The sequence below is a fragment of the Leptodactylus fuscus genome, chromosome 1 (genome assembly GCF_031893055.1).
Source record: "Leptodactylus fuscus isolate aLepFus1 chromosome 1, aLepFus1.hap2, whole genome shotgun sequence".
NCBI lineage: Eukaryota > Metazoa > Chordata > Amphibia > Anura > Leptodactylidae > Leptodactylus > Leptodactylus fuscus.
The window spans coordinates 21,901,613-21,926,860 of NC_134265.1; the positions used below are offsets into that span (position 1 = coordinate 21,901,613).

Below are 25,248 nucleotides of genomic sequence, written 5' to 3' on the forward strand. Positions count from 1 at the left end.
CAGTACGCTCCTCACGTCTTTGCCAAACAGAGTGTACTGCGCATGCTCAGTAAGGTCCGTACAACCCTCCGACGCGCGAGTGAACTCATCCTGGCATCGGAGGGCTGTACGGACCTTACTGAGAATGCGCAGTACACTCTGTTCGGCGAAGTTGTGAGGAGTGTACTGCACATGCGCGCAGTTGCAGCCTTGGAAATATGGCTGCCGGCCGGCATGCACAGTCGGCTCTAACAGGGTCTCGCTGTCAGAGCCAACTGCGCAAGCGTCAGACATGATGAAGAAAGAAGACGACAGACTGCTCTCTGTCTCCTTGTGTCATGTCGCCTCCGGTGCTCTCCTACGATGTCATGCACCCCGGGTCACCGTTGAGGCCTGAGTATAATAATTTCACTTCCGTTCTATCTGAACAATTTCGGACCAAAACGAACTATAGGATGACTTTGTCTGACCACAGGAAGAAATGAATCTCCAGAAGTTCATCCATCGTTAATTTTTACCTATAGACGTAGACATCTGAAACACGTAACATTACCGGAATGGTTTCGATACTCGGCCTGTAGGTAGCACAGTGGGACTGCTGAGGGTCTTTGCTTCCCAGGACCTGATGCCATCGGATGAGCGATGACTCCATTTGTGCCAAAACAAATTTGCTACAAATTCCCCCAAAATTTGATTTCGTTAAGTCAAAAAGTTTTGTGATTCAGAGACAAGGTTGGAAAACTTCTTTGAATCGGAACATCTGTCAGTGTATTCAGTCTAGATCTCCAAACCTTTGCCAGTTTGCCAGGAAATTTACCATTGACCCCTTCCTTGCACTAGACCACCTAGGCAAAGTATGGTAGTATTATTTGGCTTTGTTCGGTCACAGTTTCTTTGCGTAAGACGTTCTAGAAAAGAAAGGTCTTCACTGTCTGTAGTCGATCTTATTTACATTGTCCTAGAATGCCATGGAATTTACCATTGTCCCCTTCCCTGCACTAGACCACTTAGGCATAGTATGACAGCATTATTTAGCATTGCAGGTCCACTGTTTCTTTACTCAGGACTCGGGAGGACCCTGAAGAACCGAAAGGTCTTCTGATTTGTTCCACTGTCACTTCCAGTATTTGCACTTCACCATTGACCCCTTCACAACTGTAGAACATCCCATTCTTATTATTGCGGTATTATTTATTACAACACAACAGGCTGTATGTATCGATTTGGTATAAATACACACAAATATATAATTACACAAATTTGCTAAGGTTCTACTTCTCGTCTAGCCCAAGTAACCCATTTCCTATTAGACCCTTTCCTTAGTCCTCGGGGGCCGGGTAGTTTAGGGACCGTTGGGCTGCCAGGTTGCTCCCCTGTATTGTCAGCCATTACTGCACCTATTATTGGACTAATCACTGCCAAGTAGCAAGTGGGAGACTAAGAACCTCATGTTCATTTTTGATCAATTTTTTTCCTAGCAACAATAGGTTATAATAGATGAAAATTGAGTTTGCTTTATCGTTTCGACAGAACATATGCTTGCCAGAAATAGAACATATGACCAGACTGTACCCTACAATCTATACGCTTTTATTTGTTGCAAATTGCCATATGTGTTTTGGAAAGACGTCATTCATTTCCATTCTGCGTTTCGTTCGTTTAGTGCCTACACTCTGTATTCTTCTATTAGTTCACCTTGGGGTCACTGTATCGTTCCGATGGAGACATGTTCTTCTCACATTCTAAGTCTCTAATACCTGGCTGAAACTGGCCATACACCTGCAATTGCTCAATAGCTATTCCACCTGACCCCACATAGACATACATGCTCGGTATGGGTAAGGGAAAGGTCCAATCCTCTCTTTCCCCAGACATCATATGTCGGGATATAGTTGGCACACTCATACATATAACGTAGTGAACCAGTCTGTTCAAAATCGTCAGGGTTGCTTTTATCTATGGGTATAGTGTCATATTATTAGGGCAATGTATGACGGTGTTATTTAAGCACTATACATCTCTGTTAGGGGTATTGTAGCAGCATTATTCTGTGTATAGTAAAGCGGTATTATTTATATAGTTATACAGCTCTGATACTGGCATTGGAGCAGAATTATTTTGTGCATTGTATGATGTTGTTATTCAGACAATATAAAATACTTTTACTGGTATTGGAGCAGGATTATTGTGTGCACTGTATGAAGGTATTATTTAGGTACTATATAGTTATATTACTGGCACTAGAGCAGCATTATTCTGTACACCGTATGGCATATTTAGGCACTACATAGCTGTTACTGGTATTGTAGCAGCATTATTCTGTGCATTATATGTTGGTATTATTTAGGCACTACATAGCTGTTACTGGTATTGTAGTAGCATTATTCTGTGCATTGTATGTTGGTATTATTTAGGCACTACTTAGCTCATGTTGTAGCAGCACTATTTTGTACATTGTATGTTGGTATTATTTAGGCACTATATGGTTCTGTTACTATAATAATAATAATAAATTTTATTTCTATAGCGCCAACATATTCCGCAGCGCTGTACAATTTGTAGGGTTCAAATACAGACAGAGACATTACAAAGAAAGTCATTTCACACAATGGGACTGAGGGCCCTGCTCGCAAGAGCTTACAATCTATGAGGTAGAAAGGGTGACACAAGAGGCAGCAGGGGCACTAGTTTTACTAGTGTTACTAGTTTTGTAGCAGCATTATTCTGTACATTGTATGTCGGTATTATTTAGGCACTACATAGCTCTATTACTCATGTTGTAGCAGCACTATTTTGCACATTGTATGTCGGTATTATTTAGGCACTATATGGTTCTGTTACTAGTTTTGTAGCAGCATTATTCTGTACATTGTATGTCAGCATTATTTAGGCACTATATGGTTATGTTAATGATTTTGTAGCAACATTATTCTGTACGTTGTATGTTGTTACTATTTTGGCTCTACATAGTTCTGTTACTGGTAACATAGCATTATTATGTGCATTGTATGTCAATACTATGTATATGGTTATACGAAATATATACAGGATTATTGTGTGCACTGTATGAAGGTATTATTTAGGTACTTTATAGTTATGTCACTGGCACTAGAGCAGCATTATTCTGTACACCGTATGGCATATTTAGGCACTACATAGCTGTTACTGGTATTGTAGCAGCATTATTCTGTGCATTATATGTTGGTATTATTTAGGCACTACTTAGCTCATGTTGTAGCAGCACTATTTTGTACATTGTATGCCGGTATTATTTCGGCACTATATGGTTCTGTTACTAGTTTTGTAGCAACATTATTCAGTACATTGTATGTCGGTATTATTTAGGCTCTATGTGGTTCTGTTACTTATTTTGTAGCGGTATTATTCTGTACATTGTAGGGCAGTAATATTTGTACACTTTATCATATTCTACTCCCAGTTTTTCACAATTGTGCTCCTTTTTCTAATCTTTTAGTACGCCAGGTCATTTTAAACTTTCAAAAGTTTATTAAAAGGGGGTGTGAGCTCTTGAAAAATTTTGGCAAGATGCTTTTAAACCAATACTTCCACACACAGGCATCAAAAGTTGGCAAGCGTGCTCTTCTGTGGTTCTGAGGGGCATTTAGGGCTCCAAGACCTCTCCACGGCCCATCATTGTCTTTCCCCTAAGCTCAATGCTGCCCCCTGTGGACTGTCTAGTAACTGCTCTGTTCACATGCAGCCAAGCTGATCATTGTGGTTCAGCAGATCCTTTAACAACTTCTACCGCATTTTTTTTTTTTTTTTTTTTTTTTTTTTTAACTTGCCTTAAAATTGGATTTCTTCTGTACGGAATGTGAGGCCATGAGGCTCGGAGTCACTGACGTATCCTATTGTGTAAGAAATGTCACTTGAATGTCAGATGTATCAGATTTTCTGTCACAATGCTCTGAAATATCTCTCAAAGACTCGACTTGAAACACTGCCGTTGTGTAGTTTTATTGTGACATATGGGGGATATTTATTAGAAGTAATCTTGCAAGAATTTCGCGCTTTCTCGTATCACACGGCTGAAGATGAGGGAAGATGCTCCAAGGAAGCGACGCAGCACCACAGAAAAGTCATTGTCTTCAAAGTCCCACCATCTATTGATATCGTTTTCAATGGCGGAGAGATCGCAGCTGAGATACTATTGTGCGGCATACGGAAATATCTATAGGTTGACATTTTTCTCCCATTTTTTAAATATTTTCTGCCTCTATAGTAGAAGTCTGCACGAAAATCTAACAATGCACAATGAGAGGCCACTTTATTAGAGACCCTGGAGCTTTCACGACTGGTGCTCCCCTGTCTGGACCTTAGACACGTGACCCTGGAGCGCGGCCTAAAATTCGGGGATAAGTTTACCATGGATTAGATCCCATGTGAACCCACATGAGATCGGGAAATCGGTGATCGGAGCAAATTCCATTGAGATCTGGTCATTGGCGGTAGACTAGTCAGGGTCACCGCCATTATGTGGGGTGTTCTGGTGCAGAGGGTATACAGAGAATGGTGTGATGGAGAAAAACAACTCAGGCTTGAAAGGGTCAGAGGAGGCGTCAGGAATTATTCTGATGCCAAGGAAACTGTAAAGGGGCATTCACACGGAGTAACGCCGGGCGTATATCACATCCGTACACGCCGGCGTTACGGCAGACTGCCGAACACTTCCCATTCACTTCAATGGGAGCACTCGTAAACGCCGCTTACGAGCGCTCCCATTGAAGTGAATGGGAAGTGTTCGGCAGTCTGCCGTAACGCCGGCGTGTACGGATGTGATATACGCCCGGCCTTACTCCGTGTGAATGCCCCCTTAGGGCCCCTTCACATGGCGTAAGCGCGCCGCTCATTTAGACCCGTACACGCGAGTGCTTCAAAGCACATCCCATTGACTTCAATGGGAGCGATCATAAAGCCGGCTAAGGGGCCCTTAGGGTAAGTTCTTTTGGAGGAGGTCACCTCAGGATCCAGTCCAAAAGATGGGTAGCCACGACTGAATGCTGGTGCAGTGCACCAGCATCCAGTTGCGCAATCTGCTCCGGATTAGGCCCAATGAACGGGCCAAGTCGGGAGGAGGGAGTGTCTTCAGGCTGAATCCGGCTCCCAGAAAAAAACACCTGAACGGCTCCCATTGATTCCAATGGGAGCCGTCTTTTTGGTCAGGATTTTGAGGCAAATATGGCCTCAAATTCCTGACCAAAACCCCCCGTGTGAACTTACCCTAACCGAATACAAGACTGGTGTCCAACTAATGTGTCCGAACATGCAACTCACCGTTCCTTAGCACAGGCGGACATATGACCAGGGCAAGCGCCATTACCATCCAAGGGAAACACAACGACAAGTCTTCAGGGGGCAAAAGAAGAAAAACGATATCATTGATCAGTGGAGAAACATGGCTTGGTCAGAAGGACCAAATTTCTATGGCGCCATACTAATGTAGGGGCAGAATTTGGTGCAAGCAGGATAAATTGATTAACCCTTCCAGTCGGGTGTCATCACAGGTTTGAGGAAGTGGAATAATGGTGGGGGACGGTTTTTTTGGAACACACTGGGTCTTCTGGACCCTGTATATGCCACCAATGACCAAAGGAGACTCAAGGCACGACAAGATGAGGGTTTCTAATAAACTGGCCTTTCAGTGTATTTTTTTCAACATGTCTAATTTTTTGCTCAAAAACACAGCAGGGTTCAGCACCATAAAATTTCACACCATTAATAGATTTGACACCAATCTTTGGGTTAAATTTGTGCAAAAATTTGGGCGCAATTTTTTAAAAGATCCACATCGTAAACATACATTGCAAAAAAAACCCCAACTTGACGCGATTTTAGGTGCAAACACAACACAAATAAGGCGAAAACACTAAAACTCCTCAAAAACAAGAAAATTAAACAAATTGTTTCAATTTTATCAGGAAATTTTGGGAAAAAAAAATCCATGGTAAATTAGAAAAAAATTGAACCAAACTTGACAAGCGGGGGGCCACACGGTGGCTCAGTGGTTAGCACTGCAGCCTTGTAGCACTGGAGTCCTGGTGTTCAAATCCCGCCAAGGGCAAAAAAAAACCATCTGCAAGGAGTTTGTATGTTCTCCCCGTGTTTGCATGGATTTCCATCCCATATTCCAAAGACATACTGATAGGGAAAAATGTACATTGTGAGCTCTATGTGGGGCTCACAATCTACATAAAAAAAAATAAAAAAAAAAACTTGACAAGCGGTTGTAGAATAGAAGATATGGTTGCCCTGTTGAGGACACATTTTCGCGGGTGGGGGAGGGGCACATCATGGAATATAACTGGCTTTAATGGATTTGGTAAAAGTAAGAAAAATGCGGAGTTTGCTGCGCACGGATTTTGCTGATTTCAGTAACGTACAATATAGGTGTCACTTCTGGAGAAGGCAGATCTGTCGTCTGTAATTCTGAAGATCTGACCTGAAAAATCCTCTAAGACGCTGAAAGCTTCTAAAGACTGTGTACAATACAGGGCAGGATGGGAGGAGACGTCTAAGGAGCTCCATTGACAGCATTCACTTATGAAGTACTTATCTGTAGAGGAAATTCTTAGGATGCGTCTGCCTTTAGTTCAGCAGAGATGAGTTTGTCATGTAGAGAGTGAAGCCGCTTTGGCTGTACAAGGTACAAGGAGAAAAAAAACACCTGAAACTTTTCAAAAACAGTGAAGAATTTCCTTCTTCAGGTCAAAAATATATAAACGTGGCTACTTTCTTCCACAAACAGCGCCACACCTGTTTGCAGGTCATATGTGGTATTGCAGCTCAGTAAGTTGTAATGCAAGACGCAACCAATGGACAAGGGAGGTGCCATGTTTTTCTAATCCTGTCTAGATATGTCTTTGATATGTACTTAAGATTTGAAAATGATGGTCCATTACCCCTGGAGACAAGATCTATGGGTAACAGGGACCATTGGCTATTATACATTTGCTCACCAGTTTCCTGCTAGTCCAGGAGCCTTTAGTGAATGGGAGACGTCTTCGATTTAGGAAAGTTTCCCCAGTATAAATAGCTCGGTGTCCATCGCCCCGAGACGCACCTTCAACATTAAGATGCATTGTTTAGCAACAAATATTGTATTTTGTTGATGTCTCTGACACCAAATAATAAATCATTCTTTCCAACCTTTTCCGCTTCGTACGACTGTGGCGAACTCAAGGCGTCTGCCAAAACGTAACTGCTGCAATAAGTCCTTTTTGGAAAAGTTCTTTGAAAACTCGACAAATTAAAACTAATATTAGCAAAGAAGGAGAACAATGTCCTGGAAGCGGAGGGGTCACCACTTTACAATGACCCCGGAAGAATCTCGGTGGATTGATGTCATGATGGGAACCGTGGAAATGATCCTTCTGGACTGAAGTCACTGAAGGTGAGGATGGAAGTGTTAAAAATTGGGAAAAAAGTGCCTGGAACAGCACCACTCTTAGGCTGCAGCTGGAATTGCAACGTAAAGAGGATAGGGTTGAGCGAACGGGATCGGAAAAGATTGGATTCCAATTCTGATCTTTTCCAGCGGGATTGAGGTTGAAGGTTATCTCAAGATCGGCTCAACCCTAAAAGTGATTTTCCCATAGAGAAGTATTGACTAGGGTTGAGTGATCAGGATCGGAAAAGATTGGATTCCGATCGGCGATCGAGTAAATTTCACGATCGCGATTGGAATTCTGATCCCGATCTTTTCCAGCGGGATCGAGGTCGGAGGTTATCTCAAGATCGGCTCAACCCTAAAAGTGATTTTCCCATAGAGAACTATTGACTAGGGTTGAGTGATTGGGATCGGAAAGGATCGAACAAATTTCACGATCGCAATCGGTTGGAAAATGATCGGAAATCGGATTTTAAAATCGATCCTGGCTCAACCCTAAAAGAGGACCTTTCACCATCTTTACCAAATCCAACTTTTCTGGCTCACTTCTCTCCAAAATCCCTTTCTATAGTCATATTGTCCTAGGACAACGGGAGTGATGGTGGCAAAGGGTTAACTTCAAGCTCATGGACCCCAATGTAAAATTTCCAGCAGGGACATCACACATGTAGTACTGGCCTTCGTATGGGGCCATGGAACCATTGGGTGCACTCTGGCACCAGGACTTGCATGTAAGCAAATCCTCTGCACCCCTCGATAGACGTTTTTTGCAACCCCCACTTTAGTAGTCTCGAGAAACCGTTCAGAAGAGGAGACAACCCTGATCTAATGGACGATACGTGACATACGGCAAAGAAAACCACCAATGACATTTATAATTGTTTGAAAACATCTCGGCCGTCATATTTTTGATGGAATAAAGTTCATTCCGTCAATCCGAGAAGCGGATATCAATGTTTAATTAGCCGAGGTTGATCTCATGAATGACCAGAAGGCAGAAGAACTTCTCATCCTTGCTCTAAATTTACATCTTGGCTGTCAGAAGGACAAGGAGCGCATGGTATAGTTTTGATATTTTTAGCCTGAGAGACATTTGCTTGAAATCACTTTTCATAAATTTAAAGGGATTGTATAAGGTTAATAAAACATTGCTACCCAACTACCCATGTCCATGGTTTGTGTCTGGTATTAGAAGTCAGCTCAATCCACTCGGAACACGTCACATTGTTTTTGAGTGAAAGAAGCCGTGTTTGTTAAGACTGGTCAAGACTGACAGTGGCCATAGTCCGATTCGGAATCCGGTCCTTTTGTTTAAGGTGTCCATATAACTTAGACATCTTGGCTTATCTCCCAGGAGAACAAAATGATCAAGCATGCTCGAGCCTTCTTTCACCTCATGACGGGGTCCAAACACGTCCATGGACCAGACAACCATTTAGGTCCACTTTGTCTGGCCCCATTGAAACTGACCAGTATGGTCAACGTTCATTTGTTCTATGTGGGCAGCTATAATGTGAGAGACTTCCTCAGACTTCAGGCAATGGTCAACTTGTGGTGTCAAGATTGGGCTTATCGATCAAACATAGCCAACTCTGGTAATCCCTAAATGTTGACAACCTAAAGAGTTAGTGAAGCTACCATGTACATGAGAATTTTTGTTATGACAACCCTATATAGGACTGATCTAGAGAGGAAGAACCTACAGCGAAGGAGCCACATTTTTTGACGTGGCCGTTTGGCCATCACCGTAACCTTCTAGAGGTTCTGCCTCATTCATTGCATAATCACTAGAGATGAGCGAGTAGTACTCGATCGAGTAGGTATTCGATCAAATACTACAGTATTCGAAATACTCGTACTCGATCGAGTACCACTCGCTGTTCGAATGGAAAAGTTCGATGCAGAACCAGCGTTGATTGGCCAAATGCTATACAGTCGGCCAATCAACGCTGGTTCTTCTCCTACCTTTAGAAGTCTTCTCCGTGCAGCTTCCCCGCGGCGTCTTCCGGTTCTTCATTCACTCTACCAGGCATCGGGCCTGGGCAGAGCCGACTGCGCATGCCCACTTATAGTGCGGACATGCGCAGTCGGCTCTGCCCAGGCCTGATGCCTGGCAGAGTGAATTCAGAGCCGGAAGATGCCGCGGGGACGCTGCACGGAGAAGACTTCTCGGAAGATCCAGCCCGACCCTCACTCGTGGACTTGGTAAGTATAATTTGATCGAACGTTGCCTACCCCTGAAACGAGCATTTTCCCCCCATAGACTATAATGGGGATCGATATTCAATTCGAGTAGTCGAATATTGAGGGGCTACTCGAAACGAATATTGAATCTCGAACATTTTACTGTTCGCTCATCTCTACTGCTCAGGACTAGACATAGCCCAACATGGCACCATAAAATGGGTTGACCATTGAAAATTTTTCTTAAACCTGTCCCTATTTGGCATGGTTTTTTTCAGAATTTTGGTCTTGCCAGGTATATTGATATCTAATTACATAGAGTATAGCATCTTGAGGCTTAAAGTCATCTACTATAAGACTACCATACGCCAACTATTATTGAAATGACGGGTGTCTTGTATCACGAACCTAACTCAAAGAAGATTTATGGATTTACCGAAGATGGAGATAATATGAGATCATATAGCTAGTCGAAGGCGTAAAATAATAGCAGGGACTTATATAAACTGGAACAATATGTAACTTTACCAGGTATCTGACGTTCAAAGTCTGATTCTAAGTCTAAATCCAGGAGCCAAGGTCACATTATCAGATTGAGTTCATGTAACGAAATGACGAAAGTTGGCTTCTCATTTCAGAATCAACTTTGAGAGTCTCTCGATGAAACCCATAGGTCACCTCTGGGCAGCACAAAAAAATAGCTGCCTCTATCCACTTCTTTACAATCTTCCCGGGTAGATAAATGGAAGACTTAAGACCCCAGAGCTGTCGTAGGCTTTGCCATAACAAGTGAGCAGAACAGATGTAATAAAATCTCATCTCTGTCTGTAGAGCTTAACTTCCATAGGTCACCGCTGATCATTCCTCAGAGACTTCGGCTGGTATATAACTTTAATGCCTCTGGCGACTTTGATGAGAAGAAAATACATCACCCTGTAGGGAAGACAGCTGTGTATAAAGAAGGGTTGTGACTTTGATGCTGAAATAAAAGATTGTATTCTTTGACGAATACACCTGGTGCGTCTAAAGGCATACTTAAGATGCTGGAACCTAACGGAGACACTCACGTCCCATATGTCTACGGAAAAAAAAAATCTATTATCTATCCATCAGATGGAACTCTTTGGATACTGAGGAGTTAGAGATGACAACGTTAGAGAGAATAAGATGCCCAAGTGTCAGACCGGCCCAGCAGAGAAGCAGAAGATCCTAGGATGGCCCTTGGATTTGACACAATGATGGCCTTAATGGTCCAGCAGAAGACAACCCTATTTAGAGTTGACTTTGGGAGTCACTTACCACTAGGGTCTATTTTTATGGGATACAATTAACCTATTAGACCTTCTTGATGTTCTCTCCTCTCCCCAACAAAGATTAGATAGAAGTATTCCACCCATAGGTGTACATTTCACAATTTGGCTTTGCGAGGTTTCATCGCAAGTCCATCACAAGTCCTGACCACTCATGTGGCCCATCAGAAAGACCAGGTAAACAGGAAATAGCAGAAAGAACCACCCCTCCAAATCAGGCCACGTTCCCTCAGGTCAGTCTTCATGTAGCGCTCCTCCCAACCCACTACTTTAATGGTTAGTCCACCAACATCAAGACAGTCCAAACTAGAGGTTCTTGCAGGAAAGCAACCCATGTGATCAGCACATGGGGCATAATTTTTGTTGAAGATCATGGATGGACCTAAACTTTTGTCCAACCCTAAGAAGACATCCAACCGGATTTACTGTGAACCTTAACTTTTGGCCTACTTTTATTGATACAGTTATAGTTATAGTTGCATCCTCACCCGTGAACCTCAAGGGCTTCCTTTGCCCTAGAAGTAGACATCATGGTACAAAGTCCAGATCTTTCCAGCTATATCTTTTCTCTTGGCTCAAGATATCCAAAGATGAGTGCTTTGAGATGACCTACTTTGGGGAAAAAACCTTCCATCGGGCAGTGTAAGCAACTTTTTCAAAGATTTCACAATATCTACAACTAAGAAGGAAGATGAAGAAGGACCTAGGTATAGATGATTGCTCTGTTACAAATGTTGCTTTAGGGCCCCAGATCTTTAGGTTTTGCCTGTATACCCTTAACTTTTCATTGTCTCGTATGCTTTAGAAGTCAACGATTATTTTTCGGATACTGTTATTACGAACAACGTTCTATGAGTCTTCAGTTCCTCGTGAAGTCCTTCATGAAATGTCCTCAATACACTTAATCCTACAACACCATAGAGTGAAAGAGTCTAAAGCCCCACTGTAACTACTGATGTCTCATAACGCGTTCAATATCCAGGGTACCCACCTAAACAGGTTCTAGCCTCATGATATACAACGACGTTTCGGGAAGTCTACGGCTCGTAAGATATTTTTATGTTATAAGTGCTTTGTAAATCAGTCCCAAGAGCCCGGGGACCACAAAGCAGAAATCCCTCCGACACTGTTTCATTTCTGTAATGGTTGATAAATGACATTGACTCTCACTAACGCTCCGGAGCAAATTTAAGGATGACATGGAGCCATTGGGGACAATAGACGGCCGTTTCAGGATCCTCGAGAACTCCCAAATTAGATTTTTTTTTCTCTTAAAGAGGGCAAAAGGAACTAGGCAATTGTCCTCAACTGGTGCCTCTCGCCTAATAGGGTTGTTGAGCCATAGGCTTAATCAGATAGACAGACTGTGTTATATTGTGTGTGGAGACATCATAGAGTGATGATGGGGATCTCGGTGCGTCTATCGATCTTTGGGTAAGTGCCTGCGCTTCCAGATTGAAGCCAGTCCTCCTGACCTTTGAACTCTCCGCTGAAAAAGATAAAAGTCATTAATATTCATCCTGAGATGCAGCCTTTTCTTGACAGGGTCCCATGTTGCTAGGTCGGTATAATGAAGCACCGGTGGCTTGTGGACTTGGCGGTTTCATCTGTTTCCAAGGATTGTTAACCCCACAGCTGCAACGCCTCAATATTGCAAACCCCCCCCCCCCCCCCATCGTAGACTCACAGATTATCCGACCGATGTGAACAGTAATAATGGCCATTGCAAAAATATTCACATCTATGGAAGCAAAATGATGGAAGGAATTTTTTTTTTTTTAATTTAATTTAATTTTTTATTTTTATTTATATACAATATTTTTTTTTTATTATTTTTTATATATATATAAAATATTTTGACTACTTCCATAGAATATTCTATCATATTGATGAAAATTTTGCTCTTTGGTCCGTTATCAAAAACACAAATTAACTATTTTTTATTTTTTAATTTCGTTATATTTCCATTCACCTAGGTATAGGAGGGCTTGTTTTTTGCAGGCCGAGTTCAGTTTTTTAATGGCTTCATTTAATCTTTCGTATAATGTATTGAGAAACTGTATTGCAACTATTGTCTGGACAGAGAACTTTATGCAGTGGGTCACTACAATGATGACAATACTAAATTTATATCATTGTTGTAAATTCAACACAACTTCTACAGTCTGTAACTCTTTATAAATGAAGTTGTTTTTGTAGGGTGAACTGTAATTTTTGGGTTTATCCACATCTAATCACTTAGAATGTTAGCAACAAAACACCCTGTTACTTATTGGGGGGACCTTGTTAACAAAAAAGGTATTGTCCTTATTGAGCAACCCCTTTAAGGAATACTTTAAAGGGAGTGTGTCACCAGAACCGAGCATATTGTCCAAGCCTTGAAGATAGATAGGTTAGTGTCACCTAAATCATACAGTCATACAGTGTTTTTCCCTTGCGAATTGCTACCTCCATTGTTAAGATATAGCTTCTTTGTCAATATGCAAATGAGTTCCGTAGAGCAATGGCAGCGCCCTCAAAGAGCTTATTTCCATTGGCGAAAACAGCTATATCTTGGCAATGCAGACAATGGGAAAACACTGTGTGATTCAGGTGACACTAACCTATCTATCTGCAGGGCTGGGGTGATATGCTGGTTCTGGTGACACTAACCTATCTATCTGCAGGGCTGGGGTGATATACGGGTTCTGGTGACACTAACCTATCTATCTGCAGGGCTGGGGTGATATACTGGGTCTGGTGTCAGTAACCTATCTATCTGCAGGGCTGGGGTGATATGCTAGTACTGGTGACACTAACCTATCTATCTGCAGGGCTGGGGTGATATGCTGGGTCTGGTGACACTAACCTATCTATCTGCAGGGCTGGGGTGATATGCTAGTACTGGTGACACTAACCTATCTATCTGCGGGGCTGGGGTGATATGCTGGTTCTGGTGACACTAACCTATCTATCTGCAGGGCTGGGGTGATATGCTGGGTCTGGTGACACTAACCTATCTATCTGCAGGGCTGGGGTGATATACTGGTACTCGTGACAGTAACCTATCTATCTGCAGGGCTGGGGTGATATGCTGGTTCTGGTGACACTAACCTATCTATCTGCAGGGCTGGGGTGATATACGGGTTCTGGTGACACTAACCTATCTATCTGCAGGGCTGGGGTGATATGCAGGTTCTGGTGACAGTCACCTATCTATCTGCAGTGCTGGGGTGATATGCTGGTTCTGGTGACAGTAACCTATCTATCTGCAGTGCTGGGGTGATATGCTGGTTCTGGTGACAGTAACCTATCTATCTGCAGTGCTGGGGTGATATGCTGGGTCTGGTGACACTAACCTATCTATCTGCAGGGCTGGGGTGATATGCTGGGTCTGGTGACACTAACCTATCTATCTGCAGGGCTGGGGTGATATGCTGGGTCTGGTGACAGTAACCTATCTATCTGCAGGGCTGGGGTGATATGTTGGGTCTGGTGACAGTAACCTATCTATCTGCAGGGCTGGGGTGATATGTTGGGTCTGGTGACAGTAACCTATCTATCTGCAGGGCTGGGGTGATATGTTGGTTCTGGTGACAGTAACCTATCTATCTGCAGGGCTGGGGTGATATGCTGGTTCTGGTGACAGTAACCTATCTATCTGCAGGGCTGGGGTGATATGCTGGTTCTGGTGATACTAACCTATCTATCTGCAGGGCTGGGGTGATATGCTGGTTCTGGTGACACTAACCTATCTATCTGCAGGGCTGGGGTGATATACTGGTTCTGGTGACAGTAACCTATCTATCTGCAGGGCTGGGGTGATATGTTGGGTCTGGTGACAGTAACCTATCTATCTGCAGGGCTGGGGTGATATGTTGGTTCTGGTGACAGTAACCTATCTATCTGCAGGGCTGGGGTGATATGCTGGTTCTGGTGACAGTAACCTATCTATCTGCAGGGCTGGGGTGATATGCTGGTTCTGGTGATACTAACCTATCTATCTGCAGGGCTGGGGTGATATGCTGGTTCTGGTGACACTAACCTATCTATCTGCAGGGCTGGGGTGATATACTGGTTCTGGTGACAGTAACCTATCTATCTGCAGGGCTGGGGTGATATGCTGGGTCTGGTGACAGTAACCTATCTATCTGCAGGGCTGGGGTGATATGTTGGGTCTGGTGACAGTAACCTATCTATCTGCAGGGCTGGGGTGATATGCTGGGTCTGGTGACACAATCCCTTTAAGTCCTAACTTACTGTAACCATATGAATATTCCTATATAGAGTATTCATCTATTCCAGTATATATAGAATAGAACTCATTATCTTCTATATATCCATATCTATCATGGAACATTTTAATTGTCTTTTTTCATTAGTTAACCCTTAATTCTCGGGATTTGCAGTAAATATGATGAGATTTTCACCTGAGCGTCTGCACTTGGTGCGCTGATAACATTACAGATGGTTACAGTGATTGTATTACTCAGGATGAAGCACAATCTGCTTGAATTGAAGCTGAACAGTTCAGGGTAATGTTGTCATGTCTGGCGTATAAATCACTTCAGTGTCATACAAATAAATAAAACTTTATATACAATGGGATTACTTCTCTATGCACATTAACCTTCCTGTCGAAAAGGATGCCGGCGCCCTGGAGCAAGTAACAAAAAATTAATCTGACATCACTGATGATACAGTTGTCCATTAGATTTATTTCAGTAGTGCGGATAAAAAGAGATTGTGCCCTGGTATATTCTCTATAGAAAATAATTGTTACAGTGACATCTGTAGGGGAAACAAGGTACTGCGTGCTGATCACCTCAATCACTAAGATCAGAGAGGTGGGATTTATGACAATTGTTTATATTTACATAAAATTATCACATTTGAGATTGTTGTACGTATAGAACTGGGCACAGATAATGGAAACGTAGGTAGTAAGGGAAAATACAGATATACATTCCCTATTGTTATATATTGTGGAAAGCAAATCTATTATGTTACAATGAGATCAGAGCCATGTGATCATTTAATATTATAATTTCCCCCAAAATTTTTTATTTTTTTTATTTTTGTCATTATAGTTTATATATATCTTTTAATACCTAGATGGATGGATAGATAGATAGATAGATAGACAGATAGATAAATAGGAGATAGATCAATAGATAGATAGATGGTTAAATCAATAGATAGACGGATAGCTAGCTAGATAGATAGATAGATAGATAGATAGATAGATAGATAGATAGATAGATAGATAGATACTGAAAATAGATAGAGAGATATAGATAGATACTGTAGATAGATAGATAGATAGATAGATAGATAGATAGATAGATAGATAGATAGATAGATAGATAGATCAATAGATAGATAGATGGTTAGATCAATAGATAGCTTAATGAATGGATAGATAGATAGATAGATAGATAGATAGATAGATAGATAGATAGATAGATAGAGCAATAGATTGATAGCTGATTGGATCAATAGATAGATAGATAGATAGATAGATAGATAGATAGATAGATAGATAGATAGATAGATAGATATTGTAGATAGATAGATAGATAGATAGATAGATAGATAGATAGATAGATGATAGATATTAGATAGATAGATGATAGATATAAATAGATAGATAGATAGATAGATAGATAGATAGATAGATAGGAGATAGATTATAGATAGATAGATAGATAGATAGATAGATAGATAGATAGATAGATAGATAGATAGATAGATATTGTAGATAGATAGATAGATAGATAGATAGATAGATAGATAGATAGATAGATAAGATGATAGATAGATAGATAGATAGATAGATAGATAGATAGATAGAAGATAGATAGATAGATAGATAGGAGATAGATAGATAGATAGATAGGAGATAGATAGATAGATAGATAGATAGATAGATAGATAGGAGATAGATAGATAGATAGATAGATAGATAGATAGATAGGAGATAGATAGATAGATAGATAGATGATAGATGATAGATAGATAGATAGATAGATAGATAGATAGATAGATAGATAGATAGATATTGTAGATAGATAGATAAATAAATAAATAGATAGATAGATAGATAGATAGATAGATAGATAGATAGGAGATAGATAGATAGCTAGATAGATAGGAGATAGATAGATAGATAGATAGATAGATAGATAGATAGGAGATAGATAGATAGATAGATAGATAGATAGATGATAGATAGATAGATAGATAGATAGATAGATAGATAGATATTGTAGATAGATAGATAAATAAATAGATAGATAGATAGATAGATAGATAGATAGATAGATAGATAGATAGGAGATAGATAGATAGCTAGATAGATAGGAGATAGATAGATAGATAGATAGATAGATAGATAGATAGATAGATAGGAGATAGATAGATAGATAGATGATAGATGATAGATAGATAGATAGATAGATAGATAGATAGATAGATAGATAGATAGATAGCTAGATAGATAGATAGATAGATAGATAGATAGATAGATAGATATTGTAGATAGATAGATAAATAAATAGATAGATAGACAGATAGATAGATAGATAGATAGATAGATAGATAGATAGATAGATAGATAGAGATAGATAGATAGATAGATAGATAGATAGATAGATAGATAGAGATAGGAGATAGATAGATAGATAGATAGATAGATAGATAGATAGATAGGAGATAGATAGATAGATAGATAGATAGATAGAGATAGATAGATAGATAGATAGATAGATAGATAGATAGATAGATAGATAGAGATAGGAGATAGATAGATAGATAGATAGATAGATAGATAGGAGATAGATAGATAGATAGATAGATAGATAGATAGATAGGAGATAGATAGATAGATAGATAGATAGATAGATAGATAGATAGATGTTGGCATGCTGTGCAGGCACACTCGGTGTAGTATTTGCAGTCTCGCTGTGTACAGTCGTGCAGGCTCCATGCTGCTTCCTCAGCTGTCCGACGCTCCAGGACTCGCTCGCTGCTCTTTCTCTTCGCAGTCAGGCTGGGATTGTCAGGGCAACACACTGACAGGAGGGAGCATTTCCATATGTGGCAGGGAGTGGGGCTGGCGTGTCAGCAGTCACAGCGTAGACCGTCATCTGCCTGACAGCTGTAGGCAAAAAAATATTGTTTGGTTAATGTATTCCTGCCAGCCATTGTGCCGCCCACCATTAATATGTGCGCAACGTCTTAAAGGGTAATTGGCCGACAGACTCCAAAGTTGCCAACTGTTAGGCCAACACCATTAAAGCAAACAGATTGCGGCTATCGAGGGTGGAAATGAAGTTGAACATTTGGTTTCGGAGTTGTTTAGACATGGACGTCAATTGGAAGCCACTTGAGACTGTCAATTATATTCTTTTTGCTGCATCCAACCCCCGAGTGTTCGGGCATGTGGGGGGTTGTAGTGCTACAGATCACATGACTGGACCGACAGACTCGGCTCTGCTACATCCACATATAAAACCTGCTGTTCTGTATTACAGATAGATGTATAGCCCTGTGTGCCAACCCATGCCTACTACCATTTGGATGGCCCCATATGCCTCCCCATGTAGTACCTTAAAGCGCTTCTGAGAGGCGCTGTATTCTCCGGTAGAAGCCCAGCTATTAGGGTTGAGCGATCGGGAACGGAAAAGATCTCATCCCGATCGAGCAAATTTCACGATCACGATCGGGATCTGCTGGAAAATGATCGAAATCGGATTTTGAAATCTCAAGATTGGCTCAACCCTACAAGTGACCTTTCCCATAGAGAAGCATTGACTAGGGTGGAGCGATCGGGATCGGGAAAGATCGGATCAAATTTCACGATCGGATGGAAATCGGATTTAAAAATCGATCCTGAAATTTGAAGATCGCCTCAATCCTAGTGGCCATGAATGTTTTTTTTTGGTTTGGGCGCTGGATAACCTTATATACAAGCAAGAACCTCATATAGCGATAAAATTGGGGCAAGATCGAGCCGGGGACGAAGCGTCCATCACCGAGACTCGGGTTGGAATTTTGAGGCAGAATCCAAATCAGCTCCGAGTTCCTTCATGTCAACCAAGCCGTACAGAGATGAGTTTGTCACGCTGTTTGCTGACGGTTTGCTTTATAGAGAAGTCAAGAATTGAATGACAAATTCAGCTCTGCTACATCTGTCTACAAATCCCATAGTCCCGGTCACAGTTGTTCTTGAGTTTTCCTTTCAAGTGAGACCCAGATGATGTAGCGGGTCCCATGGCAGGTTCATGAGGGCCATGGAAAGTGGGAGGATCAGGCGGCAGCCCTTGGCTAATCCTTTCTTCTGTCTCATATGAGTGAGCGGAGCCTGCCGGGGTCCCATTATGTGGCTGCTGCTGCTGCTCGAGGCGTCATTCCCAAAGCAGGAGGAGAAGGTTTAGGTGCAGCAGGAAATTCTCCGGTCTACAAGCAAGACCCAAGTCCTCCAGAAGATGTTGAGCGCTTTGCTCCTTAGGATCTTCTGAATATCTTGGAGGAGAGAATTTTATGGTGGTCTCCTTGGTGGAGGAGGAGATGGAGGAGGTGCTGACCACGACTGGAGGCTCCTGCAGATGATCTGACCTCACAATCAATGGGGACAAGGGTGCTACAAGAAGCTCTGGACATCGCTGGTTGGAGGTGGACCTGGTTCTGAGGGATCTACACACCTGCACATGGGATTATGTCTCCTTGTAGTAACCCTTCACTTTGGGATTATAGTTCTTTGCACTGACCCTACACATGGTATCAGAGTTTTTTTTATATTGGCCCTTCACTTGGGATTAGTCCTTTATGCCTCAACCCTCTACTTCGGGATTATTCCTTCTCGCTTTAACCTTTTACTTCGGGATTATACTTTCTCACGTTGATCCTCTACTTTGGGATTCCACCTTTTCGCCTTGACCCGTTACGTTGGGATTACAGCTTCTCGCGTTAACCCTTTGCTTGGGAATTACTCCTCCATGCATTGACCCCTCACATAGGATTATATTTTCTGTATTAACCCTTTACATGGAATTATCCTTCATCTTCACGGTTGCTGCTTGAAGTGTGGACATGGAGCTACAGGTTCTGTATGGAGTTGTATTCTGGGTCCTGCTGCCCCCTCCTCTCTTAGCAGGTAATTCTCAATATCCGTCTCCCCTATAGGTGAGGTTATCTCACTGAGACGTACCCTAGTCCTGGCGCTATTACCCTATAGATACGGTATAGCAGAGCTGGGTTTGCCATTGTAATAGGGTTGTGTGTTCTCTGTGTCTTTCCTTAGTATGATCTTAATGGTCCCGATTTTACATAGGACTGCCAGTAAACCTATTCTATGATCTTATTAGTCCTGGTTTTACATAGGACTGCCAGTAAACCTATGGCATTATCTTAATAAATTCTCCATGATGGTTTTACATAGGGCTGCGATGTGAATTGTATTGTATGTGAATTGTACATTGTATCTCCCTGCTATACATTGTTGTATTGTAGTGATGGGTGACAAATTAGTACTGACTGTTGACTTCTGGGCTTTTGTTACAATGTAGCTCCGTTCTCTGCTGCAGCCTATTCAATAAGCCCCTAGTGAGGTATATAAGCTCCCCTCCCCCAGCTAGGCATCCCTATATACTACACTATATATCTGTCTATCTAGTAAAAAATGAACAGGTCAGTCCAAAAATAGAGAAGAAAAAAAAGATTTTATTAGCAAAGGAATTATCCCCGGACTGATGGAGTCCTGTGTTATCTTCTAGTGTTGGAGGGCTGACTTGTTCATTTGTTACTGATCATTTGAGGTGAGCTGAGGTCTTACACCTGTTGTATCTATCTATCTATCTATCTATCTATCTATCTATCTATCTATCTATCTATCTATCTATCATCTATCTATCTATCATCTATCTATCTATCTATCTATCTATCTATCTCCTATCTATCTATCTATCTATCTATCTATCTATCTATCTATCTCATATCTATCTATCTATCTATCTATCTATCTATCTATCTCCTATCTATCTATCTATCTATCTATCTATCTATCTATTTATCTATCTATCCATTTATCTCCTATCTATCTATCTATCTATCTATCTATCTCCTATCTATCTATCTATCTATCTATCTATCTATCTATCTATCTCATATCTATCTATCTATCTCCTATCTATCTATCTATCTATCTATCTATCTATCTATCTATTTATCTATCTATCCATTTATCTCCTATCTATCTATCTATCTATCTATCTATCTATCTCCTATCTATCTATCTATCTATCTATCTATTTATCTATCTATCTATCCATTTATCTCCTATCTATCTATCTATCTATCTATCTATCTATTTATCTATCTATCTATCCATTTATCTCCTATCTATCTATCTATAAAATTTGACCGGTGCAAAAGTATGGGCACCTCAACAGAAAAGTGACATTAATATTTAGTAGATCCTCCTTTTGCCTCTAGTCGCTTCCTCTAGCTTTTAATCAGTTCCTGGATCCTGGATGAAGGGATTTTGGACCATTCCTCTTTACAAAACAATTCAAGTTCAGTTAAGTTAGATGGTGGCCGAGCATGGACAGCCCGCTCTCAAATCATCCCACAGATGTTCAATGATATTCAGGTCTGGGGACTGGGATGGCCATTCCAGAACATTGTAATTGTTCCTCTGCATGAATGCCTGAGGATTTGGAGCGGTGTTTTGGATCATTGTCTTGCTGAAATATCCATCCCCGGCGTAACTTCAACTTCGTCACTGATTCTTGAACATTATTCTCAAGAATCTGCTGATACTGAGTGGAATCCATGCGACCCTCAACTATAACAAGATTCCCGGTGCCGGCATTGGCCACACAGCCCCAAAGCATGATGGAACCTCTGGCTGTTGCAAATACCAAAATATTTAGAACTAAAAATGATTAAGATTAATAGGGGTGCCCAAACTTTTTCATAGGACTGTATCTATCTATCTATCTATCTATCTATCTATCTATCTATCTATCTATCTATCTCATATCTATCTATCTATCTATCTATCCATCCATCCATCTGTTCTCTCTCATATCTATCTTCTATCTATCTATCTATCTATCTATCTATCTATCTATCTATCTCCTATCTATCTATCTATCTATCTATCTATCTATCTATCTATCTCATATCTATCTATCTATCTATCTATCTATCTATCTATCTATCCATCCATCCATCTGTTCTCTCTCATATCTATCTTCTATCTATCTATCTATCTATCTATCTATCTATCTATCTATCTATCTATCTCCTATCTATCTATCTATCTATCTATCTATCTATCTATCTATCTCATATCTATCTATCTATCTATCTATCTATCTATCTATCTATCTATCCATCCATCCATCCATCTGTTCTCTCTCATATCTATCTTCTATCTATCTATCTATCTATCTATCTATCTATCTATCTATCTATCTATCTATATATCTAGATTATGTAGCACAGATAAGTTTTTAGTGACGTGAGGGCTGCGCCTCTACAGATGAATAACTTGACACTTAGCACATTAGATCCACTCTGTATAAGGTTGTATATCTGGTTTTCCCATCCAGTGTGACATATAGAACAGATATTCCTCCATGTAGCCATATGTTCCATGTATATGGCGGTATATATAAGTAGGCTTCATTATGCAGGCAGGAAGTGACATGTGCGCATATGATGAGCTCAGGGTCAAGTCTTCAATAGAGGAGTTAACAGTTTGCGTCGCCCTCCCGGCACAGTCCCAGCGACAGACGTGGGGTGTGATTCTGCATAAAGCCATGTCTAATGACTGTTTATCTCCTCGCACTTCTTCCTAATTTGTAAATATTTGGGAATGTTTCCTCCACAAGGCAGATCTGTTTGTCCGGAGGGCCAGGTGGTGGAGTGCCAGGCGCGCCAATTACCGCTACCCAAATTAATCCGCAGTGTGCACAGATCATACAGAAGGGATTTCCAATTCTGTTACTTAGTTAATAGTGAGCGTGAGCAGTCAGACATTGTAACAATATACACAGGTCTCATACACAACCCAAAAGTATCCAAGTCCCCCTCCCCTCTGACTACCCTGCCCTGTGCTAGACATTGTAACCAGTGGCACAACTAGTGGCAAACTTTTGACATGGGGCCCCCCCCAACCGACACCGACACCGAAGACCTCGACCGACCCCCTCCTCTGCACTCTATTATATCCCTTAGTAAGTCCTGCACACAGTATTATCCCCCATAGTGGCCCCTGCACACAGTATTATCCCCCATAGTGGCCCCTGCACACAGTATTATGCCCCATAGTGGCCCCTGCACACAGTATTATGTCCCATAGTGGCCCCTGCACACAGTATTATACCCCATAGTGGCCCCTGCACACAGTATTATCCCCCATAGTGGCCCCTGCACACAGTATTATGCCCCATAGTGGCCCCTGCACACAGTATTATGCCCACAGTGGCCCCTGCACACAGTATTATGTCCCATAGTGGCCCCTGCACACAGTATTATGTCCCATAGTAGCCCCTGCACACAGTATTATGTCCCATAGTGGCCCCTGCACACAGTATTATCCCCCATAGTAGCCCCTGCACACAGTATTATGTCCCATAGTGGCCCTGCACACAGTATTATCCTCCATAGTGGCTCTGCACACAGTATTATCCCCATAGTGGCCCCTGCACACAGTATTATGCCCCATAGTGGCTCTGCACACAGTATTATGTCCCATAGTGGCCCCTGCACACAGTATTATGTCCCATAGTAGCCCCTGCACACAGTATTATGTCCCATAGTGGCCCCTGCACACAGTATTATCCCCCATAGTGGCTCTGCACACAGTATTATGTCCCATAGTGGCCCCTGCACACAGTATTATGTCCCATAGTGGCCCCTGCACACAGTATTATGTCCCATAGTGGCCCCTGCACACAGTATTATGCCCCATAGTGGCCCCTGCACACAGTATTATGTCCCATAGTGGCCCCTGCACACAGTATTATACCCCATAGTGGCCCCTGCACACAGTATTATCCCCCATAGTGGCCCCTGCACACAGTATTATGCCCCATAGTGGCCCCTGCACACAATATTATGCCCCACAGTGGCCCCTGCACACAGTATTATGTCCCATAGTGGCCCTTGCACACAGTATTATCCTCCATAGTGGCTCTGCACACAGTATTATCCCCATAGTGGCCCCTGCACACAGTATTATGCCCCATAGTGGCTCTGCACACAGTATTATGTCCCATAGTGGCCCCTGCACACAGTATTATGTCCCATAGTAGCCCCTGCACACTGTATTATCCCCCATAGTGGCCCCTGCACACAGTATTATCCCCCATAGTGGCTCTGCACACAGTATTATGTCCCATAGTGGCCCCTGCACACAGTATTATCCCCCATAGTGGCCCCTGCACACAGTATTATGTCCCATAGTGGTACCTGCACATAGTATTATGTCCCATAGTGGCCCTTGCACACAGTATTATCCCCCATAGTGGCCCCTGCACACAGTATTATGTCCCATAGTGGCCCCTGCACATAGTATTATGTCCCATAGGGGCCCCTGCACACAGTATTATGTCCCATAGTGGCCCCTGTATACAGTATTATGTCCCATAGTGGCCCTTGCACACAGTATTATGCCCCATAGTGGCCCCTGCACACAGTATTATGTCCCACTGTGGACACACATAACCAATTATTATACTCTGGGGTCTTTTCAGACCCCAGAGTATAATAATTGGAGACCCAGGGGAATAAAAACATTAAAAAAAACCAGTTGCTTACCTGTCCCTCCTATGCTTTCGGCCTCCGCTGTTGTCGTTCTTTAATGACGTCGGACATCACATGACCCGGGAAGCAGGCCCGGGTCATGTGACATCAGACAAGTATGAAGGAGGCCTGGCAGGAACGTGGAGAGGTAAGTAACAGTATTTTTTAAGTTCCCTTACCTCTCCCGGCCCGCCGATCATTATACTTGGGGGTCTGCAAAGACCCCCGAGTATAGTGATAGTATTTCTGGGGCCCGCGGTGTCACTTGCCGATCCCGACCCTGCCTGGGCTAAACATTGTAACAATATACACATTTCTCATAGACAACCCAAACGTATCCGACTCCCCCTCCCCTTCCCCTGAACTACACAGATATTTGCCAGTTCTTTAGAGGTTTTCTTTTGCAGTCACCTCCTTTCTACCTAAGACAGGATAACAATAGAAGATAACACCACTGACTCACCATTACATCCAATACGGACAATACGGTCACATTTCCTACAACCGCCTGAGTGGTGCAGATTTCAACTCTGGTTCTCGGGACTTCCCATGGTCGCAGTCTTTGGGGGCATC

At 42.0% G+C, this 25,248-nt stretch overlaps 1 protein-coding gene across 6 annotated transcripts in view; it reads left to right on the plus strand.

Annotated features, from left to right (window-relative positions):
• DCC (DCC netrin 1 receptor) overlaps positions 1-25,248 on the plus strand; it is a 634,243-nt gene that overhangs the window by 194,520 nt on the left and 414,475 nt on the right. The window contains exon 1 of one of the 6 annotated variants that reach the window (XM_075267874.1): positions 19,878-20,017. The exons of the other annotated variants lie outside the window; for them this stretch is intronic. Within the exon in view, the coding sequence (XP_075123975.1) occupies positions 19,954-20,017 (64 nt within the window). The 5' untranslated portion in view covers positions 19,878-19,953. Of the gene's footprint in view, positions 1-19,877; positions 20,018-25,248 lie in introns of those variants that run through there. 6 annotated transcript variants of the gene reach the window in all.